A 19,533-nucleotide genomic window follows, 5' to 3' on the forward strand; every position below is an offset into this window, starting at 1 on the left:
CTTAATTTTTAAGTGCAGTCAAGGAAAAAAATAAAAATAAACAAGGGGCTTGTATTTAAAAAATATATTTACCATCATCAAACACATCAGTAAAGAAGATTCATAAACTTCAAACTAATTGTTGCTTTGGACATCTACACATTTCACCCATATGCAGAATGCAGCTGTACTGTCGAGTAACAAATAACTTGGTAACACCCTCTGTGTGTTATGGTTAAATCTGGAACAAGCTAGTTTTAAAGCAACAGCGTCAAGAGAGCATGCCGGTCATACCATTGATGGGCCGGCAATATTGCTCATGATTATGAAAAAACATTTCCATCACAGTAAAAAAACAACACGTTTACCAAACAGAAAAATAGAAGAATCTGGTAGAGATTTGCTGTCAAAAACAAGCTTTAAAAACTGCTCATTCTGCAGTCCTTCTTGTGGTCATTATTCCTTGCCGTTTTTATTTTAACGCTGCCGTTAGAGCAAACGTTTAATACCATCTTAATCATATCAGCAATATTGCTAATAGCTTCAAAAGGAAGTTAGACCACACAGCTCTGAACAGCATTCGTTCTCGGTCTCTCCTTCTTTCAGTCTCTTTTGGGCCAGATGACCTGCATAAGAAACGACAGAGGACGGACTGTTCTCCAAAATCATCCAAGCTCCTCCCTTGCTTTGCCCTGTTTGCGAGGCATTTTCTTGCTGCTGCTGTCTTCCAGCTCTTTGCCCTTATAATAGTGAGGAGCCACCTCCAAGAGCCAGCCACTGTCGATCTCGATCACCTGAAAAAAACAAGAAAGAACGAACACAAACATTCGGTAAACAAGCTTAAAGAAGAGTTAATATGACAAATATAAATATCAGTAAAAACAATTGATCCCTGATGGAAAAAAGTGACTTGGCTTCTACAAACGTCCCCTTGGTTTGAGTGCTTGTGTGCGCCCTTCAATAAACTGGCATCCTTCACAGAATGTATTCCCACTGCCATGTCCTTTATTTTTTTTTTACACCAAAATTAAGCTTTTTATTAGATCTGCCCTTATTGAGGGTGAAAACTCTTCACTCAGTTGATAAAATGTTCAGTATATAAAATGTTCAGTTTATTCTGAACAGAATGGTGGTGGATCCAGACCCTATCCCTGGAACACTGGCCACAAAGCAAGAATATACCCTGGTTGTGACACCGGTCCATCACAAGCACACACACTCATTCACACACAGGGACAGATGTGTCCACCAATCCTCTAAGTAGCATGATTTTGAGAAACCCACTCGGATGCATAGAACATGAAAAAGCCCATGCAGACAATATCCTGAGCTCAGGATTAATCTGTGGACCCTGGAGTTGTGAGGAATGCTGCCCACAATCTAACTAAATAGCTCATTATCTTAAAGTCACAGAATTCTCGAGAGAAGCTTATGATTCTGCATCAAAAGTTGAATCAGGGCAGCATTAGGGAAACTATCCAGAAAAGAAAAAAAAGAAAAAAAACAACACATGAAGGAGTACACCATTCCTAATTCCACAATCATTAAGAGAGTAAGTAGCTGTAAAGTGTTACTAATAAAAGTACACAAGATGAGTTAATCATCCAGCAGTGTGACTACCTCCATAAACGCTTTTGGCAGTTTGTTGTGGTACTGTGTGGCCCTGAACTGCTAATCAGTCTGGGAAGGGTTACATATAACAAAAGTGATGTTAGAAGAAAGAACAGAAACAAATTCTGACCTGTCTCATGAACTCCTTGGTGGTGAAGACGAGCTCATGGTAGATGAGCCAACGTGGCTGTTCCTCAAACAGTGAGCTGTTAGGGTGCACATACACCGTCTGCTGGTGCTTCACAGTTTTGTAGCCTCCCTTACTGAGACGGGCCGTGTGGTAGAAATAACCGGCTGTCACTGCCTACACAATATGCAAAAAGGTACGTCATTCATACATATATATATATATATATAAAAACTATTGACAAATTATTACAAATGTTACACGAACAGGATCTGATGAAGCTTTGGCTTCATGCCCATCCATATTAGCTACTCTTAAAGAGCAGAGAGATTTACTACAAGTATGTTGAAAAACAAACATTGAAGTATTTTACAATAGGACTTATTGTAAGATTTTCCAGAACATTAAATATAATATTGTGTGTATAGTACTGTGTGCAGTATTTTAGTGGGTTGATGTTATAAAAATATTTAAAATAAAAACCATTACTACATCTATAAAGTGATGTATTATGCAGTAAAATCTATTAATTTATAGAATTTGTTTCCTTGTTTCTCTAAAGGCACGTTTCACCCGAACCAGCTTGATTATGATCGAGTTCCTTACCAAGTGCACCAACATTCCAATGACGTTTAAAACTTCTCTGATGGCGATATGCAGCTTCTTTCAACTTATTTCTATAATTGCATCAATTCTTTATTCACCTCTTTTTTTTTTGTTAGTCTTGTTTAGACGGTTTTTTGCTTAGCCCCTGTCAGTGTTCTTATGTTTGATCAATGATTTGGTGGAAAACTTCTATTGTTCGATTAAAAAAACAAAAACAAACAAACAAAAAAAACAGTAAAAATCTAAATTCTTTGGACACGTTCAAGTTCAGTCCTTCAGCTGAATGCATGCACAAAGTCCTTTGTGTGTTTGTGCACAAGTGTTATTACATAGAAATGAACTTTGAATACGTGAGTGTAATTAATGGCAATGCACTCTTGGCGCGTACGCACGCATGCGTGTGTGTGTGTGTAAACATGAAATATGATCGCAATGGAAAAGTCCGGAGGAAAACAATTGTTATGGTCTGACTAAAAGATGAGAATACAGATAAATGAGAAGATTTTATACAGGTGGACGTGTAAATAAGACAGTGTGAAAAAGAACGTGAATAATTATTTTATAGGTTACACATACTTTAGAAATAATTATATTCTAATTCTGGTTGTTCAAAGCCTATAGAATGTAGGAATTAACTGATATAATTCTCAAGATGTGCCACAAGAGGTAGTATAAAGGAGAAGGAGGTATGCATATTTATTATTAATTACTTTTGCAAAATATATAATATAAAAATAACTCACAAACACAGGCTTTGAAAATGTAGTGATTAAACTTGACTGGATTAGAATAGACACTGTAGGTCATCAAGGTACAAGAAACTAATAGATGATGAAATACAGCAGCGTTTTGTTTACTACAAATTCTCTAGCTACTGGTTACGTACGTGGAATTTTATGATATTACAGCCACATAAATGTCAGATATAACGCATGTTTATGTATGCTTTTTGTTTGGAGATATGATTTAAGTGACAGTGATAGTTGTTTTTTCCTTTTTTTTCTTAGTTGGTGATAGATTTTTCACTGCACATGGTTAAGAGGTAGGATGAAAGGAAGGGGGATGAGCAGGACAACTACCTTGCGGATGCACATGTTGTCGCCGTTAGCGCTGCACAATTCCACCTCAATTCTGTCCATTAGCCCTTCCAACTGCTCCCTTACATCACGGGCACGCCTCATCGAACGAAACTGGATAAAGTTTTCAAAACACCACTGTGTGGAATAACCGCTCTCCACCCACTGCAAGAGAAAGAGAGATTTAGAGAGAAAGTAAAATAAAGTGGAGTTCATCATTTACCTCAATCTATTCTGTGTCTGTAATTCAGCATTTTATCTTCGCGTGACTGTAATATCAACGGCCAATATCGTACTAATTATTCTAATATATTAACATGAGTTATATAATATACAAGAAACTAATCTGAAAATGAAATTCTATGGCAATTCAGTAAATTGTGTAGTTTAAATGAATTACACAAACTTTACATTAGTCTGCACATTTGTGAGCATTTTCATATGCAAGTAGGTCAAAACAGTGTGACGGGCTGTGAGAACTTTGGAGTTATGCTTGGCCTATATGGGAGAAAGCTGACGAAGTGGAAGGAAAAAAAGCTTTGGCCGGGATTTTCTTGCAACATACACAATAAATCAAGATTAGACAACTGTTGTTACCATCACATCACAAAAGATTCTCATTTCTCTCTATTATTCATAAATTAGTTTGTAAAATTGAAGTGAAAATGTGTGTCAAGTCTAATCTATGATTTACGATCATTTTCCAGTTTAGAAAAATTTGACTAAATTTATACTCAGCGTCCAACATAATACATACCAAGCCGGAATCTCAAAAATTACTGCATGTCCTCAAGGAACAAGAAACGAATAAATGGAAAATGGAAAAATACAATAGTTTATTAGATGTGTCCCTATTATCATGTGTCCTGTAGCTATGTGGTAAGTAGATGACTATAATATTGTAGTCAATATTTATATAATGGACATATTTGTATGTCCAGTTAAGTTGGCTTTAGAGAAAGAAGGACTTGAAGTGAATATATTGTCGTTGCTTGAACTTTCTGCATTATGACACAGAACTAAACAAAAGGTCTGTAGTTTCCACTTCAACAAGTTAAACCAGTTCCATCCAGTGCACAACAATTTCAGGTAAAAGGAAGTCAGCTTCTTCTGCACATTTTTCATACCTGAGAGTAAACATTCAGGAGCATCAGATGGTCTCCTCCTGGCACTACAAAGTTCATTCGTGCATTGTCTGCATGCACCACTTTATCTTTAGGCCTGTAGAAGATGGAGTTGTTGACTGACAACATGGCAGCAATTGTCAACACCTCCTCTGAGCACTTATACCTGCAAGCGCAAAAAACAAATGATTACACACTCTGCCAATTAAGGATAAACACAGACGGAAATTCATTTTTTAAATTGGTGTGACTGGAAATGTCAGTGTAGAGACTCACTGTTCAGATGCCAAGATCATCTTACTCAGCATGGGATCAACGGGCAGCTCAGCCATCCTCCTCCCCAACTAACACAAAGCAACACAACCAAGTTGGTAACTTTATACACGTCACATCTACCAATCTGAGAAGTACAGTTTCAGAATAGTTTTCAGAAAGTCTTATCGCTGTAAACACCGTGGTTTCAATAAGTAAGTAATAAATCACACTGGGTGAGTGGCCTGAACTTGATTATACATGTAACGGCACATCCCAAACTGTTTTAGTCTTCTTATGGCTCAGCAATTTGCAAATGATTACAATTTTTAATCCAGTAAAGAACACTCTCATTTTTCCCCATTTATTGTTGTTTTTGTGGAACATCCATGAGAGAAGTTAGTTCCTGTTATCGCTTACATTTGTGCAGCTATAAACAGTCGTTTCCTCAACAGCCTCACTGGTTTCTCTCTCTTGAAGTTATTAAGAAATAAAAAAACACTTCACACAAATCTACTTGTCTTTCAAAGCACATACACTAGGAACAAACATTTCCCTTCATAAAGCTATACATCAACAATTATACATACAGTGGATTTAAAAGGCTCTACACATCCCTCTTGAAATGACATGTTTTTCTAATGTAAAAAATAAAACCAAGATTAATCATGTCAGACTTTTCCAAAAAAAGAAGAAAGAGGGGAAAAATAAATAAAGACAATAACCTGGTTACATAAGTGTGCGCACCTTTTTATAATTAGGAATGTCTCTGCATTTGGAATAAACCAATCACAACTCATCCTAAATACTAATTAGAAAATACCTCATCAATTTAATATCAATTAAACATCCTGCAGTTTAACATTTATACATGTACATGTTCTGTTTCTGATACTTTGTTTGATATATACATATTTATTTCTTTTTATATTGTATTCACCTGTGCCTTATCCTTATTCAATTATTTTGTTCTTTTCTTTTACCATTGGCTTTTGTTAGTTCAGTCGTACAAAGCATTTCACTACATGTCGTATTGTGTATGAGACAAAATCTGAATTTGAAAAGAAGTGACAGATTAACGCAAATGATCTTGGTAGTATCTGACTGGAAAAGCCACAAAGAGCTTAAAACCAGTACGGAATCTCATTGTTGAAAAATAGCAATTATGGCTACACAAAAAACAAACAGACAAGACAATTGAATATACCATTTTTGGTGCAAAACCTTAATGCTTCTACAAAAATACTTAAGAGAAATGACACCTTCCAGCGTGACAATAACCCGAAGCACAACCACAAATACTGTGGGTACAAAAGGAATGGCTTCACCAAAACAAGATCAAGGTTTTAGAAAAGCAAAGCCAGAGTCCATATACAATCAAAAATATCTAGGATGACCTGAAGAAGGCTGTGCACAGGAAATGCCCCACACAGAGGTGTTGGAGGGATGGCAAAATAGATGATAAGCCAAGACTCGAAAAAGATTGAATGCTATTATAAAATGCTATTGTAAATATATTCTTTTTTTTTTTTAAATTCGGAGAGAAGGCTGAAGGAGACAAACAAACGCTAACGTACCTTAGTGAGTTCTCCGAGGTGGTTAAGAGCACCCAGGGCATAGAGCTGCTCAAGAGCCAGCACCAGGGTTTCGTGTGGAGGAGGGTCCATGAAGTCAAAATGAATCAGATCATTTATGCCTGTCAGACATTCAAACAGACCATACAATTAGTTTAGGTTAAAATAAAACCAATGGGTATAAAAATGCACACTAATCCATATCTGTCGGTCTATGCAGAACTATTAAAATATGATCTTATTGGCCTTATAATATTACATCATTTGTGTACGATGATACACCTTCAATTTGTTAAAAAAAAAAAAAACCACCATATAGAATTATTGTATAGAATTATACACACACACACACACACACACACACACACACTAATTATATATTCTTTGGCAAGGAAAGTTTTGCCAGACATGAAAACATGAATGACATGTTAATGTTAAATGTTTAGAAGTAAACAATGCTCCCAGTCGAGTTCAGTATCCATTTAAAAATAGCCACACCGCTTCCAAATTAAGCCTGGGCTAAATACTAGCTCAAATTGCTGCATGACTTGCAAAACATAGACGATCAGTACATAAATGAAGGAATGCAAGCAACGTGCTGCTCCGTGTCATGAAAGAACGAGTGTGTTGACCCAACATCAGGAAAAACTAGACGTGAGCAGACATGACTCGGCAAACTTAAACGATATCTGCTAATCGTCTGATAGTAAACTGATTAATGTAGATTTTTTTGGTAGTTACTGTACGACATTTTGGCAAACAATGTAATTTAAAGACAAACAAATCAGACAAACTGTAAGTGCTTTATTAAACCACTTCTTTAAAAAAAAAAAGTCCACTTGTGAAATATTTAATGCATTTCCATCCATACCCAGACTCTTCAGGAGCAGGACCACATTGCCCAGGTTGGTCCTCTGGATTTCAGGAACTGTGGTTTCCTCCATCTCGTGTTTGAAAGCCCAGGCTGTGTAGAGCCTGAAGCATTTGCCTGCAGCTACCCGACCTGCTCGTCCTGCCCGCTGATTGGCCGAGGCCTGCCAGAAAATCGAGCTTTAATGGCACTATTCAGAATAAAGTATTTTGAAAAAGAAGTTCAACCAACAATGCAGTCCAGCAGCCTTATTTGGTTTCCAAAATCTGTGGCTAGAGAAACTAGGTTAACATAGCTAAAAAGTGAGATTACAGTTTAGTGCCATACAAACCATCTGTCTAGACTGTTTTTAATATATAATTACATCATTAAAGAAAATAATTCAGAAGAAGAAAATAATGAAAAAAATAGCTGCTAACATTTAGGCCGTGTATATATACACACACACACACATCACTAGGCTATTATTATACTACACAATGAGATATACAGGAAAGACAGTTAAATTAGGTGTGTGACAGTTCATTCATAGAGTACGAGAAAGTCTGAGGTGTGGTTTAAGGATGAGTGGGTGAAAAGCAGAAAGCTTTATGCTATTTATATATACGAGTTAACACTGGCATGTGAACAGAGTAACCACAGCAACAATTAATGCCCAATACACAGAAGTTGTATAACCATGTCAGTGCCACTACTTTGTTTTTTTGAAAAAGAGAGAGGAACTTTGCTTAACACAAAAACACTCTTTAAAAAAAAAACATTAAAAAAAAATCATTTACCCGTGAGCATGGCGTAACAATCAGAGACTCCATCCCTGTTCGGGCATTGTAGCTCTTCTGTTTGCAGAAGCCAGGGTCAATCACGTAGATGATGCCATCAATGGTGAGTGAAGTTTCTGCTATGTTTGTGGCTACCACAACCTGAGGAAAATATCATGAATGAAATCGTTTGCAATATGATATCCAATTAAAGTGTAATTATTTAATTATTTTTCCGATGCTGACTGCCATGTCATCAGTTAAAGGTGGGGTCTCCGTTGTTTGAAAGCCAATGTTGACTTTTGAAATCATCAAAACAAACACGCCCCTAACCCAAATGGGTCCCACCCCTGTTTTGATAGCGCCGTCCCACACATACACCAGACAAGCATAACCCAATTATAACTCAGACAAGTATTATGGTATATCTATTCTCTGCCCCTTTCTGCTCATTGGCTACACGTTAGTTTTGTTTTTGTTTTGTTTGGCGGCTCAACACACTTTTCTGAAGCATTTCTCAAGCAACGGAGACCCCACCTTTAAATTGACTTGTCTAACACCCCCCCCCCCATTTTCAACACACAATTAATGTAAGACTAGTGATGAATTAATGCATCATATTCTTTATTTACATAAACACACTGTATATATTTGAGATCAGGGAAAAGCTGAGAGTATGAACAAAGTGACAAAATTGTAATTATCAAAATAAATGTGATTGGTCAAAATTGTTTAAGTATATCTTAAATGGCTGATCTCCTAGAATTTTCACAAAGAAAAGGTCTAAAGTATACACAGAATGGTGTAAAAAAGCAAATAAAATGGAATGGAAAGCAGTAGGTCGGTTAGAGGGAACTCCCTGCTGATGAGAGAGCTGACAGGAAGGAGAATTTAACTGAGATCTGTATATGAGATCTTGGAACTGAGATCTTAGTCTGAGATCTGCATATATGTGGATTAATTTAAATATACACAGATATGTACGGGGGGTGGGGGGGTCTTAGTGGTTAGCATGTTTGCCTCACACCTCCAGGGTTGGGGGTTTGATTCCCGCCTCCGCCTTGTGTGTGTGGAGTTTGCATGTTCTCCCTGTGCCTCGGGGGTTTCCCCCGGGTACTGCGGTTTCCTCCCCAGACATGCATGGTAGGTTGATTGGCATCTCTAGAAAATTGTTCGTAGTGTGTGTGTGAGTGAAGGAGAGTGTGTGTATGCCCTGCGATGGGTTGGCACTCCGTCCAGGGTGTATACTGCCTTGATACCCGATGATGGGCACAGGCTCCCCGTGACCCAAGGTAGATCGGATAAGCGGTAGAAAATGAATGAATGAATGACTGAATATACAGGTGTTCCTAATAAAATGACTAGCAAGAATTTAATCATCATAGCCAGTTTTGAACTAATAAGCAGGGGTTGAATTAACCTGGTCAACATTTAGACTGTCCAAAACAACGCTACCTGTTAGTTTACATAAATGGAGCAAAAACATGACTGAGAGTCGACTGTGATCTGTAATCAGGATCCAAAGTTCTCTTGGTGACAAACACTAAACAATAGAGGAAGTAACAGGGAAAATACCTTGCGAGCTCCAGGTGGCGTGGGGTTAAAAATCTTAGCTTGCATGTCTGACGGCAGGTTGGCATAGATAGGCAGGACAATAAGCTCAGAAATCTTTGAGCCAAGCCTCCTACACCTCTCCTGAAGCAGCTCACAGCAAGCTTCGATCTCTTCCTATAATACACAAGAGCAGCTTTTCAAAAAGCTTTTCAGACAAACATACAGTAAAGCATAAGACATACATCAGGATGTCTGTGCTGTAGTGTTCATCCTGACAGACTGACCTGTCCTGTGAGGAACACAAGGACGTCTCCGGGAGCCTGCGTCACATGGATCTGTAGTACAGATACCACACATGCCTCCAGATAATCAGCCTCAGGAGCCTAGGCACAAATATCGATTGGTAAACATTTATTTTAATTCTAAGCCATGAAAAAGTCTATTTATAGAGCTAGTAGCGTGTACAGAAAGTTGAGCAAATGAGTGCTGTCACTGAATAGCTCCTGCCTTGGTGTAGTAGATATCGACAGGAAACCTGCGGCCCGGGATCCTGAAAACAGGAGCATCATCAAAGAAACAGGAGAAACGCTCGGTGTCCAGAGTAGCGCTAGCCACCAGAACCTTTAGATCTGGCCGGAAGCGTGCGATGTCTTTGATCAGACCAAACAGTATGTCTGTGTGTAACGTCCTCTCGTGAGCCTCGTCAATAAGGATCACACTAAAGATAAGAACAAAAGTATACGGATTAAGCAATGCGAAGTTCAGGACTGAAAATCATGTCACAGTAACGTTAACATGGGAGATTCCTATACGGTGGTAAACAAAGGAGCAGAGATTACAACTAAATTATTAACTAGAGTTCCCAAAGACTAGGGTCAAGGTGTAATAAACTAAATCCTTATTATAGTCTCTACCTATAACTAGCCAAGTCGGGCTCGGTGAGAAACTCTCTCAGCAACATGCCATCAGTCATGTACTTCAGCACGGTGCGTTCAGAAGTGCAGTCCTCAAAGCGAATACTGTAACCCACCTAAGAAAAAAACAATAATTAATCCTTAGCAAGGAGGCCTTAAGATTAAGCAAGTCGTTGTCAAAGTACAGGAAAATCCACAAAGCCAGTGTTGCATATTCATATCCAACATTCTCACCTCATTCCCCAGCTTCACTGCTATTTCCTGAGCCACTCTGGCTGATACAGACATAGCTGCTACTCTACGAGGCTGGGTGCAGCCTATTTTCATGCCTCCGTTGGTATAGCCCTGAGATAAAACACACAATGGCACCAAAACACAAACTGAAACACTGAAAATATAGAAAAGAGATGGTCAACTGTTTAATTACCAAACCAGGACACAATTCACTACTGGTCAAAACTTACATCTTCCATGAGGTACTGAGGAATCTGAGTCGTCTTGCCCGAGCCGGTCTCACCCTCGATAACCAGGATCTGGTGGTCTCTAATGGCAGCGAGGAGGTCCTCTCTGTAGGGAAATATGGGAAGGCTACGTCTCACTTCCTGGATGGACTGCTTCTGTTTTTCAGCCTGAGAGAGCTCAGGTTCAGTATCCTGTCAGCAATCAGAGAGAGCGCAAATATGAATAACAAACAAGAAGTCAATAACAAGACCAAGGAGAACAACAGGACAGCGCTTGAACAATTAATAGATATAAAACAAAATTCCTTTCACAAGGAAGAACTGAAATAATTTTATATACCGACCTTTTCAGAGAGCGTTCCTTTCATGGTGATAGCAGTGCTCACAAAGTTAATCATCTCGTCCTCTTCGAGCACTAGCTGGTATTTCTCTTTCTCCTCCTTTATCCGCCGCTCTCGCTCCTCTCTGGCTCCGAACTGCAGTGTGGCTGTAGCGACCCGCGCTTCCTCCCATCGCCCCTGCTCACCTCCACCCTCTTTGGGGCCCTCATCAAACTCCAACTCCATGTCCCTCTGAGGAATATTCTAAGGGCAAAGATCATCAAAAACAGACGGATTAATCAGCCAAAGTTTCTCTGATTAAATATATGGCATCTTATATCCAAAAGAATCTACTCTACATGGAATTTAGGGCACAGTTAGGTTTCTGTGCTCAAACTGCTCTACGTTACTTTATTGCGTATCTCCTCTGGCATGTAGTAGCGGTTCTTCCTCTCTTCTTTCTCCTTTGCGCCGGCTTTCTTGTAGTCTCGTGCCAGGTCTCTGACCTTCTTCTTGTATTCCAGGTCTTTCTTTTCATGCTCAGTGAGACGATCACCAGAAAAAAGGTACTCCTCATCTACAATCTCTGCCTCCAGGTCCTCCAGCTTCTCCTGCTCACGCTTGGTCAGGTAGTCACGCCGGGACTGTTTCCGCAGCTCAGGCAACTATGACAAATTGTGGAGGTAAGAAAAAAATATGTTGATGTTATATTGATGATATATATTCACATGGCACACAAACAAGTTCAAACATGAACTGTGTGTATAGGCAACACAGTGTGAAAGTATCTAACCATTTTCTTCTGATCTTCTTCAGCCATCTTCAGTCTCTTCTGTGCCTCCTCGTATGCCTAAACAGAAGACAGGTTGAGATTCTTCTCTCTCATCATTCTCACCTTGATCTTATTGGGAAAGTTAAACTAATTGTGTTATTTTTTTTGCTTGTCTACCTTTTTGTCATTTCGCTCGAGGATGTGCCTCGTCTTGTCTTTATCCTTCTGCTTCACTCGTTCTGCAAAGGCGTCCCTCTCCTCCAAATCCTGTAATCTTTCCCTCTCCTCCTTCTCCCACTCCTCTTCCTCGTCTTCTTTCGGGGCTTTCTCTGCCTCGTGTGAGGATGTTTTGCTGGTGTGAAAAGGAAGAAGATTGAACGAATAAACGGGAAATCTGTAACTGTGTTTATTCACTAAACATTCCACCTGGAAGGTAAACTATAAGATTCACTCATTATAATTAGCAAAATAAACTGAAGGGTTAGTGTGTTGCTCACTGATAGGGACTGAAGTACCAATCCAGCTGATAAAAGCTTAAAAATATAGGATATGTATCAGATCAGGGCCTTAGTCTTTGTAGATTGCCTACCAACAGTCTACTGTATAATGGCATCCATCAGATTTAAGAGAATTTGATTCTTCAATTATTCCTGAGAACTGAATTTGAGCTGGATTGTAGTTTGGCATAAATACGATCAGTGAGCCAACAAATGATCAATGTTAAAGATAGTAAACTTGCCGAGGCCATTAACAAATCGCATTATTGTACTGTATACCGATATTCAGTAACATCACTAAACACAGTTAGTGCTTGACTTTTAAAGTCTTTTAAAAGCTTTTTTTCAGTTTGAAGTAGGTCATGGCAACAATCACAACAACAGCAGAATTTTTCCAAGAGAAATGAAGCTTCACGTTCTGTTTAACATCACTGTGCATTGGAAACCAGATGAACAGGGACATTATGGCTCTGACATGCCATCTAGTGAATGAAACATTTAAACCTACAGATGTATTAAGATTTACGTGAGTGAGTATGTGAACAATGTGGATAAGGTAGCAGCTGTGTGTGCATAAATGCACAGAGAAAGACAAGCATACTCACTTTATGTCTTTAGTGCGGTTTTTACCTACTGTGAGTTATTAAAAATCATTCACCTATAGTACAGTCTCATCAAGCAACACATTCTCCATAAACAAGCAAAACTCTAAAGAACCCACCTCTTCTTTCCATCATCCTCACTCGACAATGGACTTTCTTCTCTTTTTTGCCTGATGTGCCTCCTCTTCTTTCCTCTGTCCTTTTCTCTGCTCTTCTTCTGCTTCTCTCCTTCTCTGGAAGCCTCTCCATCGCTGTCACTGTCCTCCAACAGAGTGTAGGTCCTGTTCTTTCGCTCCATCTCGATCACCTGTCGTTCCAAGGCTCTTGATGGTTTTTCAACAACCTGTTTCTTAGGAACCTGGAACAGGAAAAGAACAAAAACAGAGTAACCAAAATGATGACTCACCAACAGTGTAAATCAGCTTCTCTGATTGTTAAGACACCCTCTGTACCTTGTTGTATAACTCTTGAGCAAATGCAGTTACTCTCTGGTCAACGTCAATGGTCCCGGTCTCTTCCAGACGCGCCACAAAGTCCTCGGGAGCTGAGGATTTCCGTGCAAGGCCAATCATAAACTGGGACACATATCTGTCACTTAAGCCCAGGATGTCATGGAGCCTGTCGCTGACCCACTGCTCCAAACTGGCCATGATGAACACTGCAATATCAACAACAAAAATTTTACTAATATGTTACCAATCCAGTCACATCTTTATAAAAACAATCAATTTGAAATAAAATACATATAAACTGGAGCTGACATTTATGCCCCAAATAAACTCTTTCAAAAGTTATTAAGTTTTTATTCATTTATCTTTCTTTTTTTTTATTATTATTTTGCCAGTTTAATTTCCTTGTTAAACGCATCGTTTGTGTAAATACTAGATAATAAAGGGAATCTTGCTGTAATAAAGTTCCACTGATTTGTTAGCAGTTTGTTAGCAAAACCTGAAGGAAAGTAAATATCGCGATATATATCGTGTACCGTGATAATATCCTTAAGTATCGCGATATTTCATCGATATCAACATCTAATACAAACCCATTCATGACTGTTGGAGGGGAAAAACGCCTTGAATGTAATTATACAAAATGACTGCAATATTCACAGCATTTTCAATTAAAATAACACAACATTTCAACACCAAACAAACAAAATAAAACAAACGCAAAAGTAATGTTCACCTTTTTACTGGTGGCTCAAGTTATTATTGTGATTAGCATTTAGCATCCAGCTAAAATTTCTTAAAGCTTGCAAACTTATTTACATGTAAAGACCTGTCACGATATGCAATTACACCAGAGAGAATATTAAAGTAATAAACACCATTTACTAAAAAAAAAATATATTAAACAGTAACATAGGAAAGAAAAAAACTTCCTCCATGTCACATTAGCCTTTGCTACTCACGCTTTAACCGTCGACAGGAATATTTACTTCCGGTTTAAAAATTGGTCCTGGTGACCACCCGCCAAAATAAAGGTCTCGATAATCGCGAGGTCACTATAAACATCCCACAAGGAATGATTCGAGGAGTGAAGAGTAAATAGAATAAAGTGAATTAGACGGACGTTTGTACCAAGAAATCACATAATATTCCTGGTTTTACAAATACTTTACAAAGTCATTTATCTCAAGCAAAACATAGTCATTCAAATATTTTGGTTTCATACATCTAGCTGAATGTATTAGAATTAAACCTGCCTTCAGTCATTAAAAAAATTGTTCCATTTATTGGTCCTTGTAGTATGGATTTTGCAGAACTCTTTTACAACGACTTGTTTTTATGTTTTTACAGTAACTGTTGTATTTTAATTTACAAACATTCATGCAAATGCAAACACATTTTCAAAACACATTGCTTCTTTGCAGAATAAAAAAAGCAGAATAAAAAAAAGGTCCTAGATTTATAGCACACAAAAAAAACAACCTGATCTTTAACCAAAAAAAGGGAAGTGGTGTTTAATTCTACCCTGCACCTTCAGTAAAGTAGAAGGGAAACCAAGCAGCTTCAGACACCATTCTGAATCTGCCTACAATCTGAAACCACAATTATTCACCAGGGTCTGTGTCTGGACCTACCTGTGATTCCTGCCTTTATTCTTCATTAAAGGTGCAAGAAAGAAAAGAATTGAACTTTAATAAGTCAGGTCACATTGCAGGAGGTCTAATGAGGGGGATAAGCAGTAATTTAGTGCAGTGTGTGGTTGTTTTAAGTGCTCTGTTTGTGATTGTGAATGGATATCGACCCGTTATTATAGTTCATGGATTATTTGATGGGCCAAGACAGTTCATCAACCTCACCAACTTTATCAGTAAGGTAAGAAAATTAATGTACATGTAATTAATGAACATGCCAGTAATTAATAAACATGCCACTTGTGCTCACACACCTGAATATTGATCTGTGAGCTTAATTAGGTCAAACCTGGAACTTGAGATATAATGTAATAATTAGATTAACTTGTGTATATATAATTTGGGAATCAGTTTATCTTTATAGCGTCTCCTTCATGGTGATGGAAGACACTTTTTTGCTCCCTATAAATAATAAAGAATAGTTTGTTCCCAAAGAAGAAGCTATTGTTTAAACAACTGAAACAAAGTCAGACGATTTCTACATGATTACAATTAAGGCCTTGAAGCCTTTGTAGCCTTTTTGAGCTGAGTAATGTGACATATTACATCATTACTATAATATATTTTTTATAACATGAAGGCCAAACTAGGTATAAAAACTGTGTTTGTTACATCTTATCTCATCAGTTCTGTTTTCTCATCTTTCAGTTCTGAATGAAACCCCATGTCTTCCCTTTTTAACTGTTTTTCAGACTCACCCAGGTACCAATGTGACTACAGTTGACATGTACGATGACATGAACAGCCTGAAACCTCTGTGGGACCAAGTTAATGGTTTCATAAAGGCAATTGGGCCCATCATGGAGAAAGCCAAAGATGGCATCCATCTCATCTGTTTCTCACAAGGTCTGTTGCTACCACTGCTTCATCACCTCTATTGCGTAATCCTCTCCTGGTTAGTCAATGTATTTTCTTTAATGTGTATAGCATTAAAGAAACATATCCCTTTTTTCAAATTTTATCCCAATTGTTTATTACTTAAAGTAACATGCATTGGAATCTCCATTTGTAGGAAACCACCAGAAAAATAGATAAACCTGTGTAACTGAAACCTTCCAGTACCAAAAAAGTTAATATTCAGTTCTAAAGAATTAAATCTTAATGAACAAAATGACACAAAAACAAATATTTAAATTGGGATTTGTAGCAGTAAATTTATCTTTAATTTTAGATACTTTCTCTTTAAAACAGTTGTTTTCTTTAGAATTGACTGTCCATAAGAGTGGACAATGTATGAAATGGTTAATCTGTGTCTCCGAGGGTCCGTAAACCGTCTCAGTTTGTTTGAACTGTTTCTAAAATTGACATATTATAATATTTTATGATTTAATGACCTTAATAAGTGTTAAATAGTTTACTTGAATTCAAATTTATATTGCCATAGATTTTAGGCTACCTGTGTTCCTGATCTTTTGGGGGATTGTTTCTTAATATACAGCTGAATCTGGTTTGAAACCTAAAACATCATTTCACAAACAATATAATATAGACTCACATGCCTGAGGCAGGTGAATGTATTGTATTCAAGGTAACATTAGCAACATGTTTTTGAGTTAGCATTCAGACACAGGATTGGTTTGGGGAAAAAAATAATTAGTAAATTTAGTAAAAAAAAAAAACAACAACAACAAAAAGACATTAAATCTCTCGCTGGAAACATACTCATACTCACTCTTTACTGCTTAAAGTTCAATAAAACTGTGCCATATAATATATTTATAATATTATAAAACTTTTTCTTAACTTTACACTTCAAATGGCTTTAAAGAAGTACTAAGATATTTATTAGTTACAGTGAGGATGCATTTATCCTGTTTTGATGATTGCCTTCAGAATGTCTGACTCTAAGCTCTATTTTCATTTGGAACACTTATGCAGGAGGTCTAGTATGCCGAGGGATTATTGCCACGCTTCCCATACACAATGTCCACTCCTTGATCTTTCTGTCATCACCACTCTCTGGCCAGTATGGAAGTTAGTAAAGGATCTTATCATACACAAAATTTTACAACCTGTCTCTTATAATGCAGCATACTGACATTCTCTCTCTCTCTCTCTCTCTCTCTCTCTCTCTCTCTCTCTCTCTCTCTCTCTCTCTCTCTCTCTCTCTCACTCTTTTTAAAGTAACATCATACATGAGGCACGCCTTCTCAAAATGCATTAAGCAACTCGTTTATCAACTGTGCTATAACTTCTTGGGACAAAAGATCTCGATCTGCAACTTCTGGAATGGTAAAACTTTCAGATTAGGCATTTTTCAGATTAGGCATTCATGTATAAAACATTTAACAGTTACATGTTTAATTTGTATACATCCAGTGATTCATTTACATGCCCATTTTCTACCTTACAATGTTTTTGGTCTGTGCCTACATTTTAGATCCACACCATAGAGAGAGGTACTTGAAGAGCAACAAGTATCTTGCCCTATTGAATGGTGAGACCAAGCACCCTAAAATAAAAGGTACAACTTGACACTGTTTAAACTTGTATGCGTCATTGGCTTACAGCCACATTCTCAAAATCTTGGCCTTATTTTTAGAGTGGCGAGAACGCTTCATGGCTGTTAAAAATTTAGTGCTGATTGGAGGACCAGACGATGGCGTTATTACACCCTGGCAGTCGAGGTACTGAGTTTTAAACTGAAGTTCATAAAGGAGAATTTTTTTTACAGCATATTATAGAAATACTGAAAGAAAACCTATAGCATATTTCTCGGTGTAGTGTAAAATATAAAACGTTTCACATATTTGTGATTTATATTTCTAATAAATAAAAAAAAAAAACCTAGGTCACATGAACTGTTCTGTAATTTCCAGGTTATCAGAGGTTAAAGGTTAAGCTGGATTGGAACTTATGCTCAGTAAAGCTTTTTCACAACATGTATAAAGCCACAGAAAATATTGAAATGTTTGTGGTTATGATCAAAATATGTTGCTGTCTTTTTTTTCCTCTCTTAACAGTCACTTTGGATTCTATAACAGTGATGAAACTGTGGTTGAAATGAAACAACAGGATGTGAGCAGGAGCACAAATTTACAATTAAACTTGAGTTAAAAAATGAGTGTAGAATTAAGTCCCATATTGATAATATTTCTTGTTCTTTCTTTAGTGGTATCTGGAAGATGTTTTTGGACTGAAAACTCTAGATGATAGAGGAGGACTGGTCGAGTGTGTTTTCCCAGATGTCGAACACACCAGCTGGCATTCGAACTTCACTGTGTACAAACAATGCATAGAGAAGTGGCTCACATAAGTAACTGACATCTTGATGCACACTTATGAACCATAACATGTACAATTTTTCATTTCACCTTCACAGACCTGTCCTGAGATTTAAAGAAAAATAAGTACTTGTGCATGTACATAGAATAGAATCTAATCTGATTGACTATTGATTAGGAGCTATATTTAGAAATAAAAGTAATTAGAATGTAAAAAACCCAACAATTCAACTATGTCACACTCGCATTTTGTTTTCCATGCTGGGCTGTTTTAAAATTGTTATAAAAATAAAAATGTGCAAGTATTTATTGTCATCTATATTTTTTTTTACTCGTTTTAAACCGTTCCTTACATGTCAGAATATTTTAGGTTTATTTTTATTACTTGTACCTGCAGGGAACAAAACATCTTGATCTACAACTTCTGGAATGGAAAGTTGTTGGGCTTGTTCACGCTGAGCTAAACACGCATGTCGTTGCCAATGTGAAGATAAAGGATGTATATAAATGTTGAGCAGTCATTTTAGAGTACCATCAAAAGCTAATTTGAGATCCAATGATTATATCCTGTAATGTTTATATTATTTATAATAATTATTGAGCTTTTATGGATGTTTTCTTTATAAGTTGAACTATTTGCCCAAATGTTTTTTCACACCTGATTATCCCACCCATATATATGTGCCTACTTCAAGCTGACTTGAAAGATAAGTCCACAAAGTTGCAAATAAACAATTGTACTGAATGTCTTTGTTTGCTGTAGCACTATAATATCTACAGCATACACAGTGATCCAAGGGACCCAAACCTGTTCTAGCATGACAGCATCTCTGTGAACAAAGGAGCTTCAGGACATCATGATGGTTGGAATCTGAGTGACCCCACTGGGATGAATTTGAATGCCAGTTGGACCCCAGATCTTCTCACGTGTCATGACTGGGATGTGGTAGCCTAGTGGTTAAGGTGTTGGGCTACCAATCGGAAGGTTGTGAGTTCGATCTCTACGTCCACCAAACTGCCACTGCTGTGCCTCTGAGCAAGGCCCTTAACCCTCAATTGCTCAGTTGTATA

The 19,533-nt window shown here is 37.6% G+C and overlaps 2 protein-coding genes across 7 annotated transcripts; one reads left to right on the forward strand and one right to left on the reverse strand.

The window, feature by feature from the left end:
* Positions 1–49: 49 nt before the first annotated feature.
* dhx16 (DEAH (Asp-Glu-Ala-His) box polypeptide 16) lies at positions 50–16,071 on the reverse strand. Of its 5 annotated transcripts, none has more exons than XM_027146270.2 (21): positions 15,937–16,071; positions 13,551–13,756; positions 13,218–13,456; positions 12,177–12,351; positions 12,021–12,077; positions 11,638–11,892; positions 11,252–11,491; positions 10,911–11,099; positions 10,681–10,791; positions 10,447–10,562; positions 10,040–10,250; positions 9,817–9,915; positions 9,554–9,706; positions 8,000–8,140; positions 7,221–7,383; positions 6,353–6,471; positions 4,800–4,867; positions 4,527–4,689; positions 3,403–3,564; positions 1,721–1,894; positions 50–773 (listed from the first exon to the last, which is right to left on the reverse strand). In XM_027146270.2, exons 2-21 carry the CDS (start codon positions 13,746–13,748, stop codon positions 645–647), a joined length of 3,162 nt encoding a protein of 1,053 aa, XP_027002071.1. In that variant the 5' UTR covers positions 13,749–13,756; positions 15,937–16,071; the 3' UTR covers positions 50–644. The 5 variants fall into 5 exon arrangements, with proteins under 5 accessions (XP_027002071.1, XP_027002079.1, XP_027002046.1 ...); XM_027146278.2 differs by lacking the exon at positions 15,937–16,071 and adding an exon at positions 15,182–15,312; XM_027146245.2 differs by lacking the exon at positions 15,937–16,071 and adding an exon at positions 15,079–15,166.
* ppt2a.2 (palmitoyl-protein thioesterase 2a, tandem duplicate 2) lies at positions 15,078–18,767 on the forward strand. Of its 2 annotated transcripts, none has more exons than XM_027146317.2 (8): positions 15,078–15,419; positions 15,931–16,084; positions 17,117–17,212; positions 17,363–17,470; positions 17,619–17,675; positions 17,781–17,865; positions 18,202–18,256; positions 18,351–18,767. In XM_027146317.2, exons 1-8 carry the CDS (start codon positions 15,270–15,272, stop codon positions 18,492–18,494), a joined length of 849 nt encoding a protein of 282 aa, XP_027002118.1. In that variant the 5' UTR covers positions 15,078–15,269; the 3' UTR covers positions 18,495–18,767. The 2 variants fall into 2 exon arrangements, with proteins under 2 accessions (XP_027002118.1, XP_027002108.1); XM_027146307.2 differs by having other exon boundaries at positions 15,080–15,419; positions 17,619–17,702.
* Positions 18,768–19,533: the final 766 nt, after the last annotated feature.

The sequence above is a fragment of the Tachysurus fulvidraco genome, chromosome 11 (genome assembly GCF_022655615.1).
Source record: "Tachysurus fulvidraco isolate hzauxx_2018 chromosome 11, HZAU_PFXX_2.0, whole genome shotgun sequence".
Lineage (NCBI taxonomy): Eukaryota > Metazoa > Chordata > Actinopteri > Siluriformes > Bagridae > Tachysurus > Tachysurus fulvidraco.

What these genes read in the sequence shown, in the direction of transcription:
- ppt2a.2 (XM_027146307.2), top strand. Translation starts at nt 15,270, where the DNA reads ATGAGGGGGATAAGCAGTAATTTAGTGCAGTGTGTGGTTGTTTTAAGT. An exon ending in TCTCATCTGTTTCTCACAAG is followed by an intron (nt 16,085 to 17,116) that starts GTCTGTTGCTAC and finishes ACACTTATGCAG; the next exon opens with GAGGTCTAGTATGCCGAGGG. An exon ending in ATTACACCCTGGCAGTCGAG is followed by an intron (nt 17,866 to 18,201) that starts GTACTGAGTTTT and finishes CTCTCTTAACAG; the next exon opens with TCACTTTGGATTCTATAACA.
- dhx16 (XM_027146245.2), bottom strand. Translation starts at nt 15,121, where the DNA reads ATGGTGTCTGAAGCTGCTTGGTTTCCCTTCTACTTTACTGAAG. An exon ending in CGCCACCTGGAGCTCGCAAG is followed by an intron (nt 8,141 to 9,553) that starts GTATTTTCCCTG and finishes TATTTTCCTCAG; the next exon opens with GTTGTGGTAGCCACAAACAT. An exon ending in TTGTTACGCCATGCTCACGG is followed by an intron (nt 7,384 to 7,999) that starts GTAAATGATTTT and finishes ATTTTCTGGCAG; the next exon opens with GCCTCGGCCAATCAGCGGGC.